The 26,398-nt window shown below is 39.8% G+C and overlaps 1 protein-coding gene across 3 annotated transcripts in view; it reads right to left on the reverse strand.

Moving 5' to 3' along the window:
* ATP8B4 (ATPase phospholipid transporting 8B4 (putative)) overlaps positions 1 to 23,820 on the reverse strand; it is a 214,187-nt gene extending 190,367 nt beyond the window's left edge. For 2 of the 3 annotated variants that reach the window (XM_036932085.2, XM_036932083.2), the window contains exons 1-2: positions 23,460 to 23,820; positions 14,783 to 14,851 (exon numbers count right to left, since the gene is read on the reverse strand). In XM_036932085.2, coding sequence (XP_036787980.2) covers positions 14,783 to 14,810 — 28 coding nt within the window. In that variant the 5' untranslated portion in view covers positions 14,811 to 14,851; positions 23,460 to 23,820. Of the gene's footprint in view, positions 1 to 14,782; positions 14,852 to 23,243; positions 23,371 to 23,459 lie in introns of those variants that run through there. The other variant, XM_036932084.2, reaches the window with a different exon arrangement.
* Between the last annotated feature and the right edge of the window lie 2,578 nt (positions 23,821 to 26,398).

The following is a 26,398-nucleotide window of genomic DNA, read 5'->3' on the forward strand; positions in this document are numbered from 1 at the left end:
TCAAAAGTATCCTTCTTGGTTTGGACAATAAATTATCTCATCACCTGAGTTTTGGAGTATCTCTAGAATAACTAAATAACGGGCTAATGGACATACAATGGGGAAATGACAGCCTCTTCAACAGCTGGTGTTGGCAAAACTGGACAGCTACATGCAAGAGAATGAAACTGGATTATTGTTTAACCCCATACACAAAAGTAAACTCGAAATGGATTAAAGACTTGAATGTAAGTCATGAAACCATAAAACTCTTAGAAGACAACATAGGCAAACATCTCCTGAATATAAGCATGAGCAACTTCTTCCTGAACACATCTCCTCGAGAAAGGGAAACAAAAGCAAAAATGAACTCATGGGACTATATCAAACTAAAAAGGTTTTGTACAGCAAAGGACATCATCAACAGAACAATAAAGCACCCTACAGTATGGGAGAATATATTTGTAAATGACATATCCAACAAGGGGTTAACATCCAAAATATATAAAGAACTCACAAGCCTCAACACCCAAAAAGCAAATAACCCAATTAAAAAATGGGCAGAGGATATGAAGAGACAGTTCTCCTAAGAAGAAATTCAGATGGCCTACAGACACATGAAAAGATGCTCCACATCACTAATCATCAGGGAAATGCAAATTAAAACTGCAATGAGATATCACCTCACACCAGTAAGGATGGCCAGCATTGAAAAGACTAAGCACAACAAATGCTGGTGAGGATGGGGAGAAATGGGAACCCTTCTACACTGCTGGTGGGAATGTAAGATAGTTCAACCGTTGTGGAAAGCAATATGGAGGTTCCTCAAAAAACTAAAAATAGAAATACCATTTGAACCCCAGAATCCCACTCCTTGGAATTTACCCAAAGAATACAACTTCTCAGATTCAAAAAGACATAAGCACCCCTATATTTATTGCAACACTTTTTACGATAGTTAAGATATGGAAGCAACCTAAGTGTCCATCAGTAGATGAATGGATAAAGAAGATGTGGTACATATACACAATGGAATACTATTCAGCCATAAGAAAGAAACAAATCCTACCATCTGCAACAACATGGATGGAGCGGGAGGATTTTATGCTCAGGGAAATAAGGCAGGTGGAGAAAGACAAATGCCAAATGATTTCCCTCATTTGTGGAGTATAACAATGAAGCAAAACTGAAGGAACAAAATGGCAGCAGACTCAGAGACTCCACCAATGAACTAGTGGTTACCAAAGGGGAGGGGTGGGCAAGGGCAGGTGGGGAGGGAGGGAGAAGGGGATTGAGGGGTATTATGTTTAGTACACATGGTGTGGGGGATCACGGGGAGAAGAGTGTAGCACAGAGAAGGCACATAGTGGATCTGTGGCAACTTGCTGCACTGATGGACAGTGACTGCATTGGAGTATGAGTGGGGACTTGATAATATGGTTAAATGTAGTAACCACATTGTTTTTTCATGTGTAACCTTCATAAGAGTGTATATCAATCATACCTTAATAAAAAATTTTAAATAAATAACAGGCTAGGTGAACCCTCCCACAGGCCCCCTCCCTTTCCCACTAAAGACAGTAGGCAAATGTCCGGGGACGTAACCACGGGTGGGTGTTCAGGCCTAAAAGAGAAGCAGCTCTCAACCTCCACATCAGCCACGGCAGACTTGGGCCCTAGTAAACTCTGCCTTACCGAGGCAGCTGGGGGATTTGCCAGACTGCCTGACTAACCCACAATGCTGTAGACTAAATGTTTGTATTCCTCCGGAATTCATATGATGAAACTTAATTTCAATGTGGTAGTATTTGGGGGTCTTTGGAAGATGACTAGGTCATAAGCCTTCATGAACGGGATTAGTGTCCTCGTAGAAAAGGCCTCAGAGAGCTCCCTTTCCCTTCACATCATGTGAGGACTCAGCAAGCAGACCGGAACTAGGAACTAGGGAGCTGGCTCTTACCAGACACCAAATAGCTGCCTCCTTGATCTTGAACTTCTCAGCCTCCAGAACTGTGAGAAATATGTCTGTTGTTTATAAGCCATCCAGTCTGTAGTATTCTATCATAGCATCCTGAATGGACCGCAACCCACAGAAAAACCTCTCTGTGGGCTGGCTACATCACCAGCCCTCTTATTTAAAGGAAACGCCTGGCAGGTTAAAAGACCTTTGAAATTGCTCATCTATCTAATCCTTTATTGTAAATACAAACCAACAATCATAAGTGACCAGACATCTGAGAAAAACCAATTGCACCAAAGAGAAGGATGCAAGAAAAAGAAATAATGCAGAGAACATTTAAGAGAGGGGTTTCTTGGCTTTTTAAATCTAATAAGTATCTTGAAGATATTCAAGAAGATATGGCATCCGTGAAACAAGAACAAGCTGATCCAGAAAACAAGAAAGAGTTCCTGAAAATTAAAAATACATAATGGAAAACTCTACAGTAGGATGGACAGAATGGAAAATAAGATTGAATAAATAAATATCTTTAAAAATATAGCAAAATGACAGAAAGGCACAAAATGTGAAAAAACACTTAAGAGAATGTAGCATAAACAATGGATGGGAGGAAATAATCAAATTAATAAAGAAAACTTGCCTGCACCAGAGTAAGACATAACTCTTTAAAGTGGAAGGGCACGAAATGCTATTCAGAATGAATGAAAATGACACACAGACTAAAATCTTAAAATTTTGAGCTCCAAGACAAAGAAGAATTATTAAAAACTTCCAGAGGAAAAAAAATGGCTGGCCCTGAGACACAAGAATCAGACCAACATGAACTTTTTCATCAGCAACAAAGACAATAGAAGACACTGGAGTGATGCCTTCCAGTTGTAAGGAAAGATGTTTATGAACTTAGAACTCTATACTCAGCCAGTCAATCAAGTGTGAAGGCGCAATAAAAACATTTTCAGACATGCAACATTGTTTACATACAAACCCATCTCTAATATAACTACCCAAGAATGTACATCAGGAAAATAATAGTTTAAATTTCTTAAGTAAAGTGGAGTAGAAGATAAAGAAGCAAGAATGATGATCAACGGGAGTGAGAAATGAAAATTAAAATGCCTCACATGATGATCCACATATCTGTTCCAGATGGGCCACAAATTCTACAGAAAGAGAGAAAGTTTGTCTTTATTTTGTTTCACAGTCTATAAGGTAAAATAAACCAGTTTCTCAGGAAAAGTATAATTATGTATTAGTCCTTAGCTGAAACAATAATTTTCTTTAAGAAATCCTCATAAAGAAGTCATTGCTTGATATAAAGAATATAAAATGAGTTTTTAGAGCTGTGTTTTGTAACAACCCTAAGGATATCATTCCAAACACAATTCAGAGGACCCAGTGCTAGGGTCTCTGCAGAGCTGATTAAATTCAGGAATGTATTTTAGAATATTTAGATGAATAAATGAATTGCATGTCCTTCAAGCAATCATCCTAATTACTATTTCTCTCAAAAGCATTTATGCTAAATACTAAATGACTGTGAGCTTCAGATTGAACTTCCTGGAAAATATGTAGAGAGATGCTATGATGTTTTGCTAGCTGAGAACAGATCCTCAGGACAGAAGATCAAGCTGCTAAGTAGGGTTACCATTCTTTTTAATAGTTGGTAAGCTAACAAAGACATGTGCTGAATAGGAAGCCATCCTTTATCATTTCAGTGAACTAAGAGAATAGCTATTAGCAGAGGTAGAATTATCTTAGATACATTTTTAGAATCTGTTCCAGAGTATTAAAAAATAGGTAATTAAGTCTTCAAAACTCTACTATAAGATGATGGATGTAGCTTCCAATCTGCAAACCTTGTAAAGGCTAATATAATTTGACATCTGTCTCAGTCACTGAAGCACTCATAGAATGCTTACCTTTGAGCCATTTTATGAAGTAGTCACTTATAAATCAGTTCAATGTTAGGGAACAGTACCAAAAAGAGTAACTTTACTTTCAGGATAATTGGTGTAGCCTACCCCCTCTGTCCTTGAAAATATTATCTGATAGGGCTGATGATAGTAGGTTTGAGCTAGTCCTGTTTTCAGAGAATGAAATCATATCCACTAATGTGTGTACGGATGTTTATCTTTCCATTTGAATGGAAGAGATGCATCTAGAACATCGCAAGTGTTGTCAGATCACCAAGAAACAAGTAATTTTAAAAGATAGGAGGGACATAACAGTACTCTGTCAGAGATTTATTTTCCAGATAGGTAGGTTTTGGGGTTTTTTTTGAGGTACGTACAATAAAATGTATGAATCTTAGTCTACAGCTTGATGAATTCTGACATGTGTATACTCTCATGCAACCATCACCCAGATCAAGATACCAAACATTAATTTTTCCCCCTTCACCTATTTTACCAATCTTTTCACCCCTTCTCCTATGGCAACCACCAGTCTGTTCTCTATTTATGAGTCTATTTCGGTTTTATTTATTGTCTACTGGAAATTTTTAACTGCAATCAAAATGTTGGTCCCTGTTAGCAAGACTTTTGGGACCCATTAAAAGTGAGATTTTGATGAAAGAGCCCTCATAAAAGAAAAAAGAGGCCTGGATCTTAAAGCAAGAGTCCCAAGATCTCCTACCAGCTATCAGTATAAGCACATTTTAACTCATGAACTCTCCTTACCTATAGTTCCTCAGTAAAATTATGCCACTTGGTGTTGTCATCATGAAATGAGAAAATGTGTGGGAAGCACTTTGTGAGCAGAAAAATACCAGAAAATTCCTTTTCAAAAGTAATGAAAAAATAGAAAATTGGTTAACAAAAAAAAAAAAAAGAAAGAAATCACCCAAGCTTGGATAGTCAGTCTTAAAGTTGCTTTCGTTATTATTTCTCAAAAGTGTCTGAAGTAATTTTCTGAATATTTTCAGTAGAAATTGGAAAATGCCCATTGATGCTACTCCAGGTTCTAACAGGCAACACCCAGCTCCAAATCTGGCCTCTTCTCCCTCATAATATGATAAATTAAACATTATCCAGCTTTCATTTCCAGTGGCAAAAAAAGAAAAGTCACTTACATTTTTTATTTGTTTGTCTATGAATAATTCATAACACCTTTGTATTTAGGGCTAGTTAGTGAAAGCAACAGCTAATAACAAATGAAAATCAAGTGGAAGATTTAGGAGGCTTCCGTTGGACCTGTGAAGGGTCCCAGCAACTCCAAGTCCCTAATTAATGAACACAACTGTCTTTCTTCAATTAACTTCCTAGCATTTTGTCCTTCACCAAGTGTGGTTTAGGAGACAGCCTTCAGGCAGTTGGCTTTAGATCCCCAAAATCATGAAATGATGAAGCACCACCAAAACTTTGGGGTCTCTTTAAAACCCTGATGGCAGACACAGATATTTCCTCCGCAGCTGGTCCCAACTCAAAAACTGAAGAGTGTCTCCAGACATGGACTGTCATATGGGGTTTGGGGTTGTTACTGGCTTTTCGGGTTGCGTCAGAAATCTCAGAAATATAGCCTCAAGCCAAATCAATAACTGAAGCTTTTTCCTTTCTTAATATTCTTTCATTCTTCACAATCTGGTCTGGGTAGTTGGCAGCCAAAGCAATTCATTAAAGCCATGAGGAAAGAAACAGGATTGGGAGAGCTTTAAAGAAAAGAGTTCCCCAGCCTCCAAGATTTCTTGATTTGACTCCAAAAGCACATTCTGATACAACGGAAAAATATGTGTCCCAAACTGGGGTTTCCTATTGAAACCCAGGGGTGACCAGCAGCTGCTGGGACTTACTGACATTGAAGGAGCAAATTAAAGAGAATTGAGGCAAAAAAAAAAAATCTTCCCACATTTTTCTTTATTCTTGTCCTCACAGAGGACAAGAAACCCAGGCAGAAAGAGAGTTGGGGGCTTCAAACCACTCCTGGAGGGGCTTGGTTTGTCTTCCTCTTGGCTGAGCCAGTTTGCTCCTCAGGCCCAGATATTTGGAAAATTTGATTTATTGAGAGCTTTATTCCTCCCATGGCTTACTATAGCTTCACAAAGAAATATGAAAACTTCTACCAAGTCATTCTTCTCCTAGCATACCTGAATTGTGTTATGTTACAAGCAAAGTTAATAAAATCTTCCTATAAGCCCTCAGCATATAGCTTTCTGTAAATATAAATTCACACCTGGAGATGTGAGACTTACTACAACATAATAAGAACATGTAACATTTATTGAGTACTTGTTAAAAGCTAGATATTCTATGAAGGGTTTCACATGCATTATTTCATTAACCCTCAAAACAATCCTATCAGAGACACACTGTTACTACCCCTGATTTACAAATGAGGAAAATAAGGGCCTAGCAAAATCATGCAGGAGGTCAGATTTGCAACACTGAGCTGCCTTCCTTGTAAAAGAGGCTTGAAAGAGGTTCTGGGAATAAGAAGATAAGGAGTGGCACTGTGCAGAGATGGCAGGGCAACTGCAGATCGGGGCTTGCCTGTGTCCAGAGGTCACAGAGGGAGAAGAGGCCTCTCTCACCAAAGATGGCATTCAGGATACACTTCAAATCACAGGCTCCCTCCTTATTAACTGGGGGCCCTGTGACCTCTTACATAAAACTGCTCCTGGGCTTCTCTCTGCCTGCCTGGCCATGAAGGCCATGCTAGAGAAGCCATCTGCCCTCTCTCCTTGGAGCCTCGGGCAGTCCTCGCTGAGCATGCTCTCCCAAACCCCTGTGCCAAACTTCCTGCTTTTTTTTGCAACCTTTCTCATATGGGCCTAGTGCTAGACTATTGGTTTCTTCTCTACATTCTGTCATGTGATTATCTATAGCAAAAATTACATTTTCATGGATTGGACCAGGATCTGAATGTTTTTCACTCACAAAGAAAAAAAAATTCAGTATTTACCGCAAGGATCATAAGAACCTAAAATAATTCAGAGGACCTTTAATTTTCTACTGTGAGACACATTCTGGCCGTCCAAGGGAAAGAAAGCCCCCCATCACAAAGTGAGAGAAAGAACCCGAGGTGGAAGAGAGAGACATGTGGGAAGGAAATCTGAGATCTCTTGCCAGCTTAATACCTCAGGGGTTACACAGCAAGCTGTGTTTTCCAAAGCTTGTGTTTGTCATTTAGAGATGTATGGGGCTCTAAACTGAGTTTCTTTAGCACATATTGGTTTCTGTGTCTCAGATCCCTGAATCCATGTGGCAAATAAAATCTACTGGAGCCAAGACCAAGTGATTTATTCCAGAAATATTTACAGAACTCCTCTGAGCAAGGCTCTTTTCTAGACAGCGAAGGAACAACAAAGAGGACAGCAATCACCTTCAAAGGGTAATTATGCCCACGAATAGCCACACAGAGAGGAAGCAGAGAGACCTAGGGAGCAGGGAAATAGAGGGGGAGAAGCCTAATCCAGATGAATAGTCAGAAGGCACCCCACCTGTGCCAGCCAGCTCTGAAGGGAACGTACGTAGTTGCATACAAACTGTAGAGTGCGGGAGGTTGTTTTGCCAAGCACCTTATCCAAGCTACACGGAAGTCATTTACTGAAAAGAGAAGGAATTTGGTAGAGGCAGATCGGCACCTGAGATGGGGTAAAATATGGACTTTGCAAGAGGACATTTCAGTCTCTCCTCAGCTGTTCCTTTATTGGACCAAGTGTGGAAAAACCAAAAGAAAAAATAGGAGCCTTGCTTTATTTACCTATTCCTGATGCACTCAGATAATACACATTTTAAAAGAGCTGCACTGGAACCAGAACTCTGGACAGAAAAGAAATCTGTCCGCTCCTCACCCCCTCCTCGCCCATGCGCTGGTCCAAGCCACCTCACCTCTCCGTCCCCAGCCCCCGACTACTGCCATAGCTTCCCCTTGGGTCTCCCTGCTTCTGCCCTTGCCCCTATAATCTATTTTCAATAGAACAGCTAGAATGATCCTTTTAGAACTGTATTTGTTTCCTACTGCTGCTCTAGCAAATCATCACAAACTTAGTTGCTTAAGACAGCACCAGTGTATGATCTTATTACTCTGGAAGTCAGAAGTCCTGAAATGGATCTCAAGAAGCTAACGTCAAGGTATTTCAAGAGGACTAAGTTCTTTCTGGAGGCTCTAGGGGAGAAGCTGTACTTGGTCATTTCCACTTTCTAGAGGTGGCTGGCATTCCTTGGCTCCTGGCCACATCACTCTGACCTCTGCTTCCCTTACCACATGGCCTTCTCTGACTCTGACTCTCCTACCTTCCTCTTATAAGGACCTTTAATATTATACTGGGCTCACCTGGTAATCCAAGATAACCTTCCCATCTGTAAAGTTCCTTGTACCATGTAAGGTAACATATTCACAGGCTCCAAGGGTTAGGACATGGCCCTTTCTGGGGAGGGGGCATTAATCTGCCTTCCAAGAATCATCTCTTTCCTCTGCTCAAATTGTCCAGTGTCGCTGCAACTCAAGAGAAAAGCGAGTTTTTACAAAGGCCTTCAGGGCCCTGGTTGATCTTCACACACACACCCTGCTACGCCTACGACCTCAAATCACTACCAGAGGCCGACTTACCATGAAGCTAAGAAGCTGAAGCTTCAGGTTACCTCACCTGCACTCTCCATTCCAGGCCCTGGATGTGGCACCAAAACTGGGCTTGCGCCAAGGAATCCTATCACTTGTGACACCATGAATGGAACTTGAAGGCATTTTGCTAAGTGAAACAAGTCAAAGACAAATACCGTATCATCTCAGTTACATCTAAACCCAAAAATAAAATTATTTTTCATAGAGAAAAGAGACCAGACTTGTGGTTACCAGAGGCAGGGTGAAGGGAGGGGGGAATTAGAGGAATGTGGCCAAAGGTATAAATTTGCAGTTACAAGATAAATAAGTTCTAGGGATATAATGCATAATATCATGGCGATAACTAACGCTGCTATATGAGATAAATAGAAAAGTTGTTGAGAGTAAATCCTTAAAATTTTCATCACAAGGAGAAAAAAAGTTTTTCTTTATTCTTTCCCTCTTTCTTTTCTTTTTATTGTACCTTTGCAAAAAGATGGATTTAGCTGAACCTATTGTGGTAATTACTTCACAATATATGTAAATCAAACCATCCTGCTGTATACCTTGAACTTATACAGTGACGTATGTATATAAATAAAACTTATGTATAAACAAAATCTTAATAAAACTGAAAAAATAAACTTCTAAATATTTTTAAAATTAAAAATAAAGACTAAAAAATAGAAATATAATTTTGAAAAACAGAAATCAAATGTAAGTGGATAAAATATTCCCTTTAGAAGTCAGTATGTCAAATTGTTTTTTTTAAAACCACTGTATGCAGCATCTTGAATTTAAGAACAATAAAAGGTTGAAAATAAAAAGATGGAAAAAATATATAATGTGTAAACATTAATCAAAGGAAACCTGGTATGACTACACTAATATCAGATAAATACTTTATACAATAAGCATTACCAAAGATAAACAGGGCCATTCCATAATAATAAAAGACTGATCTTCCAGGAATATATGATTCTCTAAATTTTATGCATCTAATAATGTAGACCCAAAATTTATAAAGCAAAAACTGACAGAACTAAAGGAGAAATAAACAAATTCAAAACTATCTTGACAGACTGAAATATGGCTGTGAAGGTTAATTTTATGTGTCAACTTAACTGGGCCATGGGTGCCCATATATTTGGCCAAACATTCTTGTAGGTGTGTCTGTGAGAGAGCTAATATGAGAGAGATATTCAACCATCTGATGATCTTTAATTGGTAGTTGGTAAAACAGATATTTTGTGGTATTCTAAAAGTCAGAACAGAAAATGAACTTTACAAGGATATGAAATTCTAGTTAGTATGTAGGAGAACTTACTGGCAAAACAGAAAATGAGCCATCTCCTAAATTAGATTCTTGAACTTCGGTCAGAGTGGAATTCAAGGAAAATATTCAGCATCACTATAGGAATAGATTGTTAAGTTGGAAGAAAGGTAGACAAGATGACTGAAGATCCTTCTACTTACCAGGTTTTGCCATTCTATGCAACCTAAAGCTATATTACTAGAAGTATTAGATCAAAAGCTGCAGCAGGCAGAAATAAGGTGTAACATTTACACCTTAGACAACGGACACCTTAGAACTGATTGTCACATCTGCAAAGACGAGCAGAAGCCAACATGGAAGAGGAGTATACACTGAGGAACAAATTAGAGAGAGAGGGAAGTATACAAGACTGAACCGGGGAAAGTTCCACCATTGGGATCCGGTGAAGGAGACACGGTCACATTAGTCTGAGAAGGAGACTTTCCATGAGGGTCATGCAGGCCAAGAAAGAAGAGCATTCAAGGAAAGAGCAGCCACCACCCCACAAATCCACAGGGAATGAGAAAGAATGATGCTGAGCCCCTTCAGGAAGTCGCCAGTGACTGGTGGTTCTGTTTGTGTTTGGTTTTGTTTTGTTTTTCACATTAGCCTAACTTAGCTCATATCCTAATAAAACATCATATTGCTCAAGACCTACATAAAATCTCATTTGAATAAACTTAGAGCAGCACACAAACTTGGGAAATGCTTGCGAGCCAGAAGACATGTTTTCTACACTCCTATTTGCAACTCTGCACAGTAACTATGATAGAAAACTTTTAAGTATACAGCATACCCTCTGTGGGAAAAAAAGGACTTGTATTTCAAAGAGATTTAAACAAAAGATAAAAGTCTAGTACATACCTAGGACCAGTAACACCAATGCTGCTTCCCCCTTTTATCCAGTTATAAAAGCTAATAACCTATTAATGGAAGGCTTTTGCCCTGCAAAACTTATGGTGAGCAGCAAGGGTTCAGAATCCCTGAAATAATTTCCATCATCTCCTTGCACAGAATTTTAGTATGGTAAAATGGAAGGGTGTGAGCATTTCTCCCTCATCCCTAGTGGTATCAAAGAAAACTTCCCCTGCCCTTTTTCCCTCTGAACACCAAAAAGTTATTAAAATGTAGAAGAGAATTTGTTAGCAAATACTAACCCCAAAGCCACAAAAGAGCTTTAGTGAAGCCAGCACTGTCTTCGGTATGTCACTGCCTGGCCAGTACTGATCGGTACTTCATTCCAATGACCTCATTTTCAGTTCAACTAAGAAAATAGATGATTTTGACAAAACTAGATCCAATTTTACAAATAACTATAGTAGACAAAAAGCAAGTTCAAATAAAAACTAATTCCTTCATAAGTGTAACTGCAAAAATACTTGAGAAACAATATTGGAATTTGTTATTGTTGCTCAAAAAGGGATAGACACAAGGAGAAATAACACTCCTTAAATGTATATTTTAATACACACATATGTATTTTTATGTGCATTGACACAATGCCAATAATGGGTAGGTTCTGTGTCTCATTCATCTTTTTTTTTAACCAACCCTCTACCGCAGGCCCAACCCAGGATATGTACATGCTAATTGGTATGTACTCAGAAACAGTGACCGAGAAGCAGGTACATAAACCTCAACTGAAACACGACCTCATTTGTAGTCACAGTAGATCAGTGGCTAGGGCTCACCTTACAGAGGCCCACAAAAATGTTTAAATTTTCATTTAGTTTAAAACCAGAAATAAAAAATGAATATAATAAGAATGGATACATAAGAATGAATCCAACCTGGTTCATATTTGTCTTTGTACCCACACAATTATAAAACTGATTTTTAATGTTTTTTGGAGAAAGGGACCCACAAAGGGCTCAAGAAAGATACAGTATGACCTTGGTCTGATTCCACTGCACACCTCATAAACATATTTTCCTGGGTTTCCCTGTGGAGTAATGCGTGCTGGCTGCACAATCCCCATATTTTGGAATCAGGAGCAGCTTTAGTTAGTTTAAAGAAAGTTTCTAATTTTCTACTATTTTGCTTCCCATATTACTGAATTACAAGAAATCTGAATTAGGTACTTTACACATGAACAGTGCTTTTCCTGATTGCTTTGTAGAAAAACACATCCATGCTTTAAAATGACTTATCTTTGGGCCTCCTACACAAGCTATACAGAAAGGGTAAGTTACAAAGAACAAGCAGAAAATAGGCTATAGTCACAATGTTTTAAATATTTGAGTCAATTAGCTGGAATTTTTCATGTCTTGAAGAATGTGAGATTTATATGAGTAAGGAGGTAATAAACAATAATGCATAACTGCAGGAAAATTATTGTTTTCCCACAACACCATGGCTGCCTTGTTCACATACATCATTAATGGCTCAAGTTTCATGATGATGTAAGTACACCTTTATTAAATGCTGCAGATATTAAATATCTCATTGCAATAAAATATCATTTCTGCAAGATTTTCCTCCCTAACAACCCCAGCTAATAGGAAGGTCTCCAGTCTGTGCTCTTCTGACAAATATACCACTGTAGGAATGTTTAGTAAAATATATTTTAAGGTATTGTCACCACTGTAAATCATGTGAGAACACATGTATTTTACTGAATCGTAAAAAGCTACTTGAAGTCCAAAAAGATCAACACTACCTAGCATATCACAGGGGCTCAAAAAAGTTTGTTGACTGACTGCATAAACAAATGAATATTTTAGGTTATAAAAGCTCTCTAGTCTATGGCCAGATCGACAGGAACTAAAATGACCTAAAGATACATCATTCCTAGTCATGATGGTATGATGGATGTCAGTCCCTCAAGTCATGAGGCCATTGTAACAAGTTCAAGGGAAAAAGACTGGCCTCAACTTTCTCTGTAAATCAGTACCAGAGCAGATACAGACCCAGCTATGTGGCCAAAACATTTAACCTCATGACACAGCAAAAACTATTTGTCTGTAAAATAAAATTCTGTGTGAGGAAGATCAGAAAGTTGTATTCCTCATCAAAACACTGTCAATTAACTAATTAATTAATTGGCCACTAAAAAATAAATTTATCTTTTTAGTATTTGTGCCAAAAATATTCAAAGCAAATCAATTTAGGAGTTGGACTAGACTTTTCCAAAATTCAGTGTAACAAAAAACAGTTCTAAACTTATAGGAAAATCAAGGGATTAAAAGCCAAATACAATGTGTGAACATTTATTAGATACTGTACCAAAAATAAAAACCACTTCTGAGAGATGAGATACTTTAGGGACAATTGGGGGGGGGAATTGAAAAGTGGAATGCATTTATCAATCAATGTGACATTTCTTGGGTGTGGTAACAATATTGTGGTTATGTAAGAGAATGTCCTTATTCTGAGGAGGTTCTTGCTAAAGTATCTGGAGGTACATGATGTCTACATTTTGCTTTCAGATGATTCAACAAATTCAACAACAAAAAAAAAGTGTGTGTGTGTTTGTAGGTGAGAGAGAGAGAGAGGAAGCAAATGTAACAAAATGGTAATTTGAGAAAGCTTTTTGGATGATCATTTAATCATTTAATTTTTTTATAAAATTCAACATTTTCAAAATAATGTAAAAACGAGTAATGTCATAGAGAAATGTTTGAATATATGAAAGGTATCTGTGATTACAGTATTATGTCTACAAAGCAGGTTTCAAAATAATGTACAACATAATACCAGTTAGGAATATATATTTGGATGAAAATACATGAACACATCAGGAGAGGCCACTGTGACCAGAACCCTCTAAAGGTGTACAGCATGGCAGCCTCAAGTGGTTAAGTCTGGATTGTACAATTACACAACTTCTGTTTTCTTAATTTTATTTATAAAAGCTGCTTACTTTTATATATATATTAATACATTCATATATACATAAAGATTACTTTTAAAAGAGTGAGACTGAACATAAAACTCTGTCACAATAGATCCTCTTGGAAACTTGTCCTTGTTAAAGATGGTTAACTCTTATGTTAAGATTATACTAGTGATTCAATATAAATAAATCACTTCATTTGAAAAAGGAGAAATGATGACAATAATTCTAGCCTCTTGGATGGCACCAGAGGGTATAACTAATGACCTCAGGGTGGGAACTACACTGAGAAGGATTTCAACTCATTATGAGACTGAATGTTGCAATGGGTAAGCGTCCAACAAGGGAAGGGGCTCACCATGAAATAATTGCCTATCGAGGTAGATTACTATACCTGTCAGAGATCTTATTAGGAGGAGGGACAGAGCATCAGTAAACTCTAACCCAGCATTTAGTATCTAAAAGATCTATGGTCAAAAATAAAGAAAAAACCCATCATAAATTGAATAATTGCACCTTGAAGGAAAAATTATGTAATAGCCTGCCATCAACAAACTAGAGACAAGAGAGAACATTGATACTCTGGTCAGGAAGCTATATTTTTAAAACTAGATTTTGATTAACAATGTTCAGCTAGACCAATGACCCAGCCAAAAACAACATGTGTCTCCTAATATCATAAACCAAAATTATTTCTAACTATGCATTTCATTTTAAATATCAGCGTGTTCATACCAGGTACTATTGACTTGAAAGAAAAAATGAAGAACAGATCGTGGATACATATAGCCATACGGATGTATATCAAAAAACCTTATGCTGAGAAAAGAAGCAGACACAAAAGTACATGCTGTATGATTTCATGTATATTGGTTTCAAAAATAGGCAAAACGAATCTAGCAGAAGTCAGAGGATGGTTGTGTGGAGTGCAGGGAGAATGAATGAAAAAGGGCACAGGGGAACCTCCTGGCATGATAGAAACATTCCATATCTTGTTTTGGGTGGAAGTTATACAGATGTTACACAGCTGTCAAAGCTCATCAAACTGAACACTTAAGCTCTGTGTGTTTTTTTATATAAATTATACCCCCAAAAGAAAATAAATTAAAAATTAAAAATCATTCACTTTGGGTCAGCTGAAGAACTCAGTACTTACCAAGCGATTTCTTTTTACTGCAAAACATGATTGCATTTGATTATTTTTCACTAGGCCTCAACAGCTGACCTGCATAAGAAAACAAGAAAAAGACACATCATTAGTATTTGAAAAATGCTTATTAACCATCAATTTCCCTTCTTTAGCTTTCCTTCTAGTCAAATCTAGATGATGAGGAAGTACAATAAGGGATAAGAGATTCCATTTATCAGGCTTTAATCAAACTAGATAAGAATAATTCTATACAAAAATAATCTACTGTATTATAGATACTATGTGGAACTACTTAAGGTAAGCACAGGGTACCATTCAACTTGGCATTAAAATTGAGCCACATTTTCTAATATATCCCAATTTTGATTATGAATCAAAATACCTCATAGGTGAAGCTCTAGCATCTGCCCTTTACTCAGTGCCATGGGTGATTCCTTCTCACAGCCAGAGCTGGGAACCACTGCTAAACTGCAGGAGCTGCATGTGAGAGGAAATTATCAGACGGGCTCTAGAGAAACAAAATGCCACTCAATTTATTCTCATCTGTATAGTCTTCTCCAGGTCATTACAGAAAGCCAGAATAATGTCATTATTAACTTTCTTTTTTCCCTCCATATGGTCTAATTTCCTTCATATGGTAGATTCTATTACAGATTTAGAAGGAATAAATACAAGAGCAAATGAATGATCTCCAATATCTCTAACCCAAAAGATCGTGGAAATGAACTCAGGCACCTTTGCAAACACAAGACAGAGTCGGCAAGAGGTACTGAATGCACGCTCTTTCAGTTAGAAAGAGAAATCGCTTGTTTGCTTCCTGCTCAAAGAAACGAAATGGCGTGGCAGGATACAGTAACTATACATAAAGAAGAAGTCGGTCAGCAATAGGAAGAGGGTTGCAGGCACGCTGAAGAGCACCAGAAAGAAGGGGGAAATTTGCAAAGCTTTAGGGAAGACAAAAGGAGGTACTCTGGCTAAAAAAAAATATTCACAAAAAGCATTTTTTGAGGTAAGGCCTTTCTGTGAGAAATGATACAGATAAAATGGGTTTTCAACCATGAAACAACATCTTTGTTCCCAAAAAAGCTGTCACAATAACAGATACAAAATGACAGCAGGGAAAAACATGGATGGATTCTGGGACAGTGATACCTGGATTTGGTGGCCCCATCTGGCCAGAGGGTTATGGCTCATCAGCGAGTTCAAGCCAACCTGTTAGGGCTTGAAAACTCTCTGGGGACTAGTGAACACATTGTATTTTCACTGGCTCAGTCCCTGGAGCAGGAGATAGGAAGAACACTTCTTTAAGCAAGATGACAAGAGGAACTCTGCACCCTGACAGGTGGCAATAAGAATGCAGGCAGAAGAAAGAAATCCAGTCTCCCAGGAAGTTAATAAGAGTACTGGCCACTGGCCAACTTTCTTTCTCTCTCCTGATTGGTTCATTACATTGCTTGGAGAGATTACTACTGACTGATAACAAGTACAAAGATCAACTGAAATATATCTGTATAATATAAAGGTAACTAAAGAGAAAACATCCATGGAACACCTTCCCTCTGCTATTTTAGATCTTCCTGAAAGCACTTCTCGTTTTAAAAACCCCTAAACAAACATAAAGCAATACCAGATCCTTCCTAAAATTACCTTTAAGCCATACAGCTATTTCGTTGTTCTTAATTTCTCTTATTTCACTTTCTACCATGCCTTTAAAAACTTTTATTGTAAAGATGTTGATAAACCCATTTTTAAATTTTAGGCATTTTTGCTTTTGTAGAAAATATTCTCTACTTCATAGAGTGGTAATCATTGTGTGAATTAAACAATATTTTTTAAGAACTGTAAAAGTTATTTCTTGATAATGATCTTATTCAAATTTTTTTACTCTCTGAGACATAAAATTACAATGAAAAATTAAGAGTTGATATTCAGGTCCATGTTTCCTCCAATCCAATCCTTCTCTTGTAACAGTGGCAGTTCCAGGCATATTTAACAGAGGACTCATCTTAATCTAGCAAATTCTAGTTTAACTTGGAGGAAGTGAAATTTAGACCTTTCATTCTTGCACATTTATCAACTCACCAAAATACCCCAGCTGACACTTACCCACTTTAGAGCATGTTGGAGTAAAGAAAAAAAATCACCTTTTTCGAACTTTTGGATCAGTGAAGGTCCAAGGAAATAAGAGTAGACAGAATCAGGTGAGAGAAAAAGGTTTTACTATAGTGAAACCTAACTGTAGAGTAGGAATTTAAGATTTTGAAATTCAACCATTCACAAATGCTGAAGCAAACAATATTTGCATGAATACAGTCCTCCTTTTTTTGATATCACCCCAAAGTGGAGGAAATGGAGAAAGGAAAGCTGCCAGGTAGGTTTTATCTTACCCTTGGTTTCATCTTATACAAGGGATTAAAATGGTGGTTTCCTTGTGTAAAAGTCCTAGGAGATTTTTATAAGAAAGAGGTAAAGGGAAAATAGGAAGAGAGAGAAGGGAGTAGCTAAGAAGTAATAGCTAAGGGCTTTACATACCTTATTTAATTTAAAATGCAATGAGTTTTTTTTACAAAAAAAAACTTGAAAGTGATGCTTGCATGAAGAATTATTTGGTTTACATTCCAAGTTCAGGTTTGGACCCTTGGTCACAGAAAATAATTCTGCTAACAAGAAAAGTGGCAAAGTAAAAGTTCAGGAAAAATGAGTTGGTTTCAGACCTCTTGAGATTGAGGGCGGTAAGAAGACATCCAAGTTGGAGAAGGTAACTGAGCAGCTGTGTGCGGAAGAAGATGTCATGTCCATGTTATGGATCCACATGGTCTCTACTTCTAGTGAAAACAGGTACCCCTGGGTGCAGGTGACTCAACGCTTTAAGCAAAGGATTAAAATGGAGATTCCCTTTAATGATCTCAGACCATTGAACAATCAACTTATTATAGTTAATTCCCCCTGCTCCAATTACATGATTGCCAAGCAACCTGCTGATAATGACTTACTTGCTTTCCCACAGAAGTCTGCCTGCAGGGAAAGATTGCACTAGTCATACATGCTGAAGTGAACATTCTAGTCCTCCTGACAGTTATATCACACATCTTATATTAATAGCTTGCCATTCTTATTTAATATCATCAGTCTCCTGAGTTAATACTAGTCTAACCCAGAAAGATAGATCTGTTTGGTGTGCTTTTGAATTATGGTCCAAAATCTGCAGGACAAACAGCCCAGTCCGGCCATGGTAAACTCACCAAGAAGCCTCCACAGAGCAGCCCACTGATCCGCTCAAGGAGCAGCCGGCTGTGGTGGCTGGAAGCTTGTCCTTTGGAGTCAAACAGCCTGACCTTGGGTGGATTCCACTAACTCATGACAGAATTGGTGGGCGGGGTGGGGGGAGAATAAGCTCTGGGAGCCTCAGAACCTACCCTGAAGGGCTGCTGTGTGGGGAGGGGGCACACAATGAAAGCGCTCATCCAATATCAGTTATCTGGAAGGCAGCTCTCTGGATTTCCTTTGTCAAAGCATTTACATAAATAGCAGGATGAAGTGAGGACAGGGCGTCTGACTCCTTCAAGACATTCTGCAGTAAAGTAAAGGAGGTGCATGTGAAGGGGTAATAGACTTTAAAGAGAAGAGGGGTTTATTGTGGGAAGACAGGGCCATGCAGAGGAACTAAGGGGGCAAAACGAGTGGAAAGAGAAATATTGAAAATATGACATAGAGTGACGGAAAGGTAAAGGAATTGGAGGAGATTGGAAAAGAAGGGGAAACAGAATTGGCCAAGGCAGGTGGAGAGGCGCTAGGAGCAATCGGAACCAGGAGAGCCCAGGCGGCCCCTCCCTGCCTGTCTCCCCTCAGGGTCTAGGAGGAACTGGAGCACCCCACTGGGGGGACCCTCTGCGTCCCCTGAGCAGCGGGCTCTCTCCAGTGCTTAGGACTCAGGGACAAGATGGGCCAAGCGGGAAAGGACCCATACGGCTTCCAGCCCAAGTCCAGGCTTACCCCCTGCCCTCCTCTCCTTCTGTTTTCCATACTCAGTTCTGTTCTTCTTGCCTCCCTCATTCCCACACCTGCTTTCTCTTCCTCTTTGGAGACAGCATACGATGCAGGAGAGGTTTTTAGGATTAAAGGACTCCAATCCCAGATCATCACTTTCTGTCTGTGTTACTCTGGCCAAGTCACTCACCCTTGCTAACACTCTACCTTCCAACCTGCAGTAGAGGTAACAACGCCCTCCTCCCAGAGCCGCTGTGAGGCTCAGCGTGCGTGCACACACAGTTAACTCCACAAAAACGTGTCCCTGTCCTTTCTTCCTTCCTCCCCACTCTGCCTTTTCTTTTTCTACTCCCTCCCTTTTCTCCTCTTTCTATCTCCCAGTTCCCTTTCTCTGTTTCCCTAATTTTCTTTCATATTTCTCACTAAGGCACTTGCTTTCCAACCCAAATCACCTTCTGTCTGAGGACTGACCCAGCCAAGAGGGGATGATGGGAAGGGGCTGCCTGCGAGGCCAGCACCAGGGTGGGCTTGGGTGAACCTCAGTGAAAAGCCTACCTGCTGAGCAGTAGAGGGATCTGAGGATGGAAAGCTGGCAGGGCAGGAATAGGAAACCAGCCCTTTCTCTCTTCGTCTCACCCTCCATCTTCTCTGGCCTTACCAGTGCCCCTTTCTCCCCTCTGGCCCTAGATTCCCAGAGGTTGAAAAGAAAGGCCTCATTGAGTCCTCCCACCCTGGACACAGCAACCTCACAGTCATTTCTGCTGGTGACCCTGCCTGCCAGCCCAGGAATAGTCCCCAGGGACCCTGAAGGCAGACCCCGGAAGGATGGGGGGCTGAAACTGAGCTCTACGACCCAAGGAAGGCAGACGCCAGCGCAGGGAAATCTCAGCCTGGGGAGGTGAACCTGGAGAGGGATAAGGAATAACCCGGGCCTCTGTCCTGCGTGTGTGCAGCTTGGAGTGTGATGTGAGGGCAGGAGGTGTAGATAATGTTTTAACCATATGTGCTGTCAGTGACAGCTGCAGCTGCCAACAGCCACAGTGCTTGCAGATTGTTGATATCGGACAAAAGCACAAGTAAAAAAGCTTTAGCCAGTCTGTGTGTGTAAATGTGTAAAAGTGACGGTTTGCACAGCCAAACGTATAAATTACTTAGCAATCATATCCAATTACCCTGCCTTAACAATAAATTATTCTATTTCCTGTATGGTGTAAATCAGATTGTGTTTTGTAGTGAGTTGTCATGTCGACACTGAATTCTGTTTATATTCTGTTAGGCATGCAGCTGTTACCCAGCCACAGAATTCTAAAGCAGTGGGAACCCTGCTTGCTTCCTCCTCCTTTATGCCCTGCAGTGGTCTCCGAGTTCCCTTTCCTCTGACCTTTCTCTCCCGTGCCTAGCTTGGTCTTGCTGCCCCTCTTGTGCATATTCACCCTCTTCTGCCTCAACCAGCCTTTCTCTCCCAGACACGCGTCCCCTGGCTGTGTGGTCTTCCTTCCCCTCTCACTTCCCCGTTCTTCCACTGCTGGAGTCAGACCTCTGGGTTTGATCCTGCTAGCTCTATAACCTCCAGCAAATTCCCCTCCCTTCTAAGCCCTGGTTTTCTCATCTCTAAACAGGGGCAATCAGAGTAACTCACGGGCTCATTAAGCAAACTAAATCAAGTCATCCCTATGAAGAAATTAACCACAAAGTTACTACTCAAGAAAAGAAAGCTATTACTATTTTTTTTTTATGTATTTTTAGCTCTCCAGAAGTAGAAAACCTATCAAATTTGAGAACCATCCCTACTAATAAGTGTCCAATCATTAAATACTTCTCAGGTGCCTGTTCTAGGTCAAGCCTGGACTGGGTGGAGGGAGGCAAGGGCCATTAGGCCCTCTCTCTCTGTCCTTTAATAGCGCATAGTCAGGGGAAGATGAGGACAGACAGACCCACAGAAAGGTCGCCAGAATGGCAAGGCAGGGGCTATGAGAGGGGTGGAGGACTATGGAGGGAGGGGGAGAGGAGTTGCCAGGACCTCAGAGGTGGTGGTTTCATGTTGGGCACTTTTAAAAGGAAAAGAAGAGTTTGCTCAATGTAAGGAGGTGAAGACAGGCAATGTAAGGAGGTGAAGAAAGGAACAGCATGTGGAAAGACCCAGTGTTGTGAAAGAGAAGGGAAGGTCTGGGGAGCAGTGACAGTCATGAAAAGTAGGTGCCAAGGGGGTGAAGGGGAGTGGTGTGATACGGGGTTGGTAAGGTAGGAAACAATGGACTTTGAAGCAGTCATCACCTTTATCATTACTGCCATTCACTGGGTACTTGGCCTTGTGCTAAATCCTTGACGTGTATCATTTCATTTAATCTTCACCAAAACTTTATGGGCAGGGATTATGAGTATCCCCATATGATAGGTGAGGTCACACAGAGCACCACTACAGTCAAAATCCTGTGGTTGATGCTGCAGGTAATGGGGAAGTAAAAAGGGTCTCTCGGTAGAGTGGTAAGATTAGAATCCAGCCCCCCTTCTCCATTGTCACCGGTCCCTTATGTTTCCCAATGCAACTGCACACTAACAGTTTTTAGGAAGGCTACTCTCATGACACAGACTGGCATCAAAAGAAATGGGAAAGCAGCAAAAACAGCAAATGAAGCTGGATTCTAGAAATGTTTCTGCAGTTGAATTGACAGAGTATGTCAATGGTCCATAAGTTGGGCTGTAGAACCAGGAGGAATCTGGGGTGACTTCTAGGTATTTGGCTCAGGACAATAAGGGGATAGAGGTGCTGTTAACAAAAGTGACAAATACAGCTATGCAGGGAGAAGGAGGAGAAGGCAGAGGAGTGGGAGCAGGAATTGGGGTGGGAGGGAAATCATTCCGTTTGAACATATTAAGCTTGAAGTGCCCCTTCATCTCTGAAAATATCCTCAGCACTAAAGAGAAAAGACAGATTTGTAAACTTGGATTCATCAACATATAAGGAAGCATTGAAGTCATGGGAAACGAATGATCTCACTCTTGTTCAAGAAGAACAAGAATAAAGAGAAGTGTGGAGAGGACAGAGGTTGAGGATGAGTCCCAGGGAACACTCAACCTCAAAAGAAGGGTCAGAGAAGTGCCATGGCTTTCCTCCTGCGCCCTTCTCCTCTGCACATCCAGCACAGGGCCTGGCACAGGGTAGGGTAGGTGCTCAGCAAACTGGAGTTAAGGAAAGAAAAAAAGAGAGGAAAGAAAGGCAACCTCAAAGGGAGGAAGGAACATGTTTCCAAAAACACAATGACCAATAATATTTAATATTTATAGCTACTATTCAATCTGAAATGTATTTATTAATATTTGAAAAATATTTGATATTGCGAAGAAGTCAGGTAAGACTTTAGGCATGTGGAACATCATGAGGTTACCGTTTTCTCTGACATCTTTTCAAGAGAAATCCTGAAAACAAATACTAGCACCTAATCTTTGTACATACCATGCCAGCATCTAAAACACATACTTTAAGAAGTTTTATTTTAAAGAAAGCTATGATTTCCAATTTAGAAATTGGAATCATTGCCAGATTTGAAATGATAGGTTAAGTCTTTCCCTACTAAATGCAAATTTCCAATTTACCACGTAAGAATAAAATAAAAATCCTCCTATACACAAAAATTCTCCAGGGGCACAAAAAAAAATCCCTTGGTCCCTCATTTTGGAATGCACATTTCATGCATGATGAAATAATACAGAAGCACAAGATAGAAAAATGTAGGTTTAAAACTCAGTCCGAATTTATATTTTGCAGTAAATGCTAACATGGAATGACACCTGAGCAAAGGTGACAGCTTGTGGACCCGGCTGTTGGTAATCCCATACACAGTCCTATATATTTCTTCACCTCCTTTTTAATAAGCCTTCAGCCCCCCATTAATGCTTCTCATCAGTTTCCTTTTTCTTCAAAACAGCTAATTGTTTTGATACACTCTCATGTCTATCACAAAATAGCTGGGTGAATCACTTTTCTTTGCAGACTAATCTCAGAACAAATCTCACATCCCTCAAGCCTCAGAGGGTAGCTTATTAGTGACAAACTGGTCATGTCTAAAGCATGAGTTGATCATAGAATAAACATTATCTTTAATAGATGAGCTAGATACAACCCCCCTGGAAAAAAAAACTGACACCAACTGCTACTAAAGGAAGTGACAAGTGCCCACAAACCAAAAAGAAAAGGACATTGATGTTACTCCCATTGGCCACTTAATAGATGATGCTAGCAGAATGAAAAGTTGAAAAATGAAAAAGAGAAAATGACTTATTTCCCAAACCCAACTACCTTCCCTCCACATTACTTTTTAAAGAGGAGAATAATAAAGACCATTTGCTAAACCTCAACCACACAGATGAAAACAGCAAAACAAAAGAGAAACCTGGAAGAGAGAAACAGAAAGCCCCAAACAGCACAGCGCTCATTCTCCTTCTGGTCTCACCAGCCCCGGAATGCTCGCCACCAGCTCACCTCCGCCGGGACCTAACCCTCTCCCGCAGAAGGGAGACTTCCAGCAGAGCAAGGGGATCCAACAGGTACCCATTCGGTGACCATATCATAAGAACAATGAGAGAAGCAAGGCTACTCTGAAAGCTCTTCTAATTACATAGCAAACAAACTGGGTCTCTAAGGGACATTCTTAAAAACCTGAAACCCACTCCCGGAAAAACCCTCTTGACCACTTACCGCTACCGGAAGCTGCTAGACGGCATCAGAATCAGCATCCCATCAGAAAAAGAAGGCTCTGCAGGAAAGCAGCTTCACTACCAGCGAGGAACTGGGGGAGAAAAACACTCCTTGGAAAAACACCAAAAGCCCAGAAGAGTCTCTCTTTCTATGGTTGCCTGCTACTTCCACGGGGACAGAACCGGTTAATCTTGGAGAAACAAAAGGAAACTCCCTAGAGACAGGCTTCAGCAGGATGGCTTCCTCGGTGGGAACCAGGAGTTCAGAAGGATGGAAGTGGGCAACGGAAGGAGGCGCCAGCCACCACTTCTGCTTACCAACTTTTATGAGCCCTCGGCTGGGGGTCACAAGCAAACGTCTTTGGAGTTCCCACCTTCATTTTCCCAGAGATCAAGGAATTAGCGATGATGTTTTTTTTTTAACCATTGCAAGGGGAGTTCAAGTCTCTTATGGGTGTAAGCTAAGCACACTCAAGGAACATGTCATACACAGAGCAAAGACTTCTTTCCTAACGTCCTTCATTTCAGCTCCAAGGAAGCGAACAATTAACCCTGAAGATGCCAAAGAACAAATGCACATAGGAAATGGATTAAAACATTTTGGTTCAAAATCACTTTGAGGGGTTCTAGTTTTTAAGATGAAATTAGAGAAAAACAAAATATTTTGGTTTGTGTGTATTTTTAAAAGAAAGGAGTATGTCTCCTTTTAAATATTTATGGGTGTTTCAGAAGTTGCATCAGATTTGCAGTTAAGTACTAAAACCAAGTATGTTTTAATCATACCTCTATAACCAGACCAAGTCAATGCCCTGTGCATCATCAATGCCTCTCTCCTCGAATATTCTGAGCCCTCAGGTTTCCACAGAGAGTTTTCCACAGACTGCCAAGGTTCACAGTCACAGGGAACTACAGTTTCTTGAAACAAGAGTGATAGCTTTCTTCCTTGCATGATAAAAAAAAAAAACTTACATGAGAAAGCAACCATTTCTTCAAAATATTTAAAATGAGAAACTTTTAAATTAAAAAAAATTGTAAGTACCTCTATTGCACTTTTTAACATATCACATTGGCAACTCTTATAAGTTTGGAAATTCCCTTTGTTGAAGAAGATATAAGGAAATCAAGTACCTTCTCCTACACTGTAGTAGGAGTAGAAATTGTAAAATATTTTTAAAGGGAAAATAAGTAGTGGCTCTCAAATACAGAAATGTATATATTTCCATCTCTTAGGAATTTACTTTGCAAATGATCAACAAACATGAAACCATATCTGCAAAAATATTCGGTAGCAAAAAACTAAAAATGGCTTAAATATAGGGGGCTGAAATAAGTTATGCTACATCTATACCAAGAAGTACTATGCAGCCATCAAGAGGGAATAAAATTGGAGTGAAGAATCAGATCATCTAGATTCAGATTTAGCTCCACTAGTGACTAGCCAGGCAACTCTGAGCAAGTCCCCAGCCCTCTCTAGGCCTCAGTTTCTCATCTGTAAAAGGATGATAATTACAGCACTTACCCTACAGGATTGTTATAACTAAGAGACTGCCTAGAGCATAGTAGATGCACAACAAATATTAGCTATTGTCAGTGAAAGAGGTAGATCTCTTCAGACTGACATGGAAAGATATCCAAGATGTACTGTCAAATGAAAAGAGAAAGTTGCAAAAGAGTGTGTATAGAATAATCTCATTTGGTAAATATATTTCAAATGTGCCTACTGTCTATTTCTTCCCACTAAATACAAGCTCCTTGAGAGTAGGAACTTCCATCATTACTGTATCTCCAGTGTGCATAATAGGCATTCAATAAATATTCATTGACTGAATGAATGATAACACAAAGGCTGAACAAGAAGAAATAATTAACAGCATTTATCTCCAAGGAATGGTATAGGGGTGGAGGGGCTGATGGGTCCTGATAGAAATGTTCCATTGCTTTTTACCCTTTTGTACTGCTTAAATTTTTCACAATGAACTTGCATGCCAACCACTAAAAATGCAGCTCTTAGAAGACAGTATTTTTCTTTACAGGAAGCATTTGCCCTACAAGCAGCAGGCAGACTGGGGAACAAGGGATGATTCTCCCTACCATCTGGTAAATTAGTGAGTCAGAAAGCACCTTAGAAAAGAAGGAAAACCCAGAGCTCTCCTTTTCTTCTTAGACATCTACTGATCTTTCCCTAGTTATTCCAGAACCTCCCAGCCGGATCCTCTGCCCTAGTCCAGCCAGACTCTTCCCCATTACCTAAACATCGACTGCACATCCCCACCATGGCATCTTCTCCTTTTAGGAACTGTCCCTTCATCCCCTCACCTCCCAACCTGTCCTCAGAGGACCAGATCACATGCTCCCTCCCTTCTCCCCAGAGTCTTAGAGTCTTTTCTGATCTTTCCAGCATCTTTGTTCACTCCTTCATGGGCACTACTAGTGACGAGATTAGGCAACATCCACTGGCATTTATCCTACAGTGCCTGCCATCTCTCCTCCCAGCTTACAGACTGCTTGTGGTGAGGACTGTGAGGACTATGTCTTCAGTTTTTAACCCCACCCCCAACACACTCACACACACACAGCCCTGTACTGTGAAGGAGAGAGCACCTCATTAAGGAACTACATGTTGTGATTTTGTTCCATTTACCCAAAAGTTTCTGGCACCAGAAAAAGTTCATGTGCCTTGCCATTCTCCCTGAAATTTCAAGACAAGAGATGTCTTTCTTTGACTTACTAAGTATATTCTTGTTAAGTGCTTCTAAATGCTCTAAATTGGTTTAAAATGCTCTAGGCATTCATGTGTTAACTCGTCTGAATTGATTGAATCATAATTTTTTCCCTAACTAATGACACTGAGAGAATGAGGAATCCTACTGGGAGAAGAAATAGGACAGAATGAAAGAAGGGCATACCACACACAGGGGAAGACCACAGGAGGCCTACCTC

The sequence above is a fragment of the Manis pentadactyla genome, chromosome 11, assembly GCF_030020395.1.
Source record: "Manis pentadactyla isolate mManPen7 chromosome 11, mManPen7.hap1, whole genome shotgun sequence".
NCBI classification, from domain to species: Eukaryota; Metazoa; Chordata; class Mammalia; order Pholidota; family Manidae; genus Manis; species Manis pentadactyla.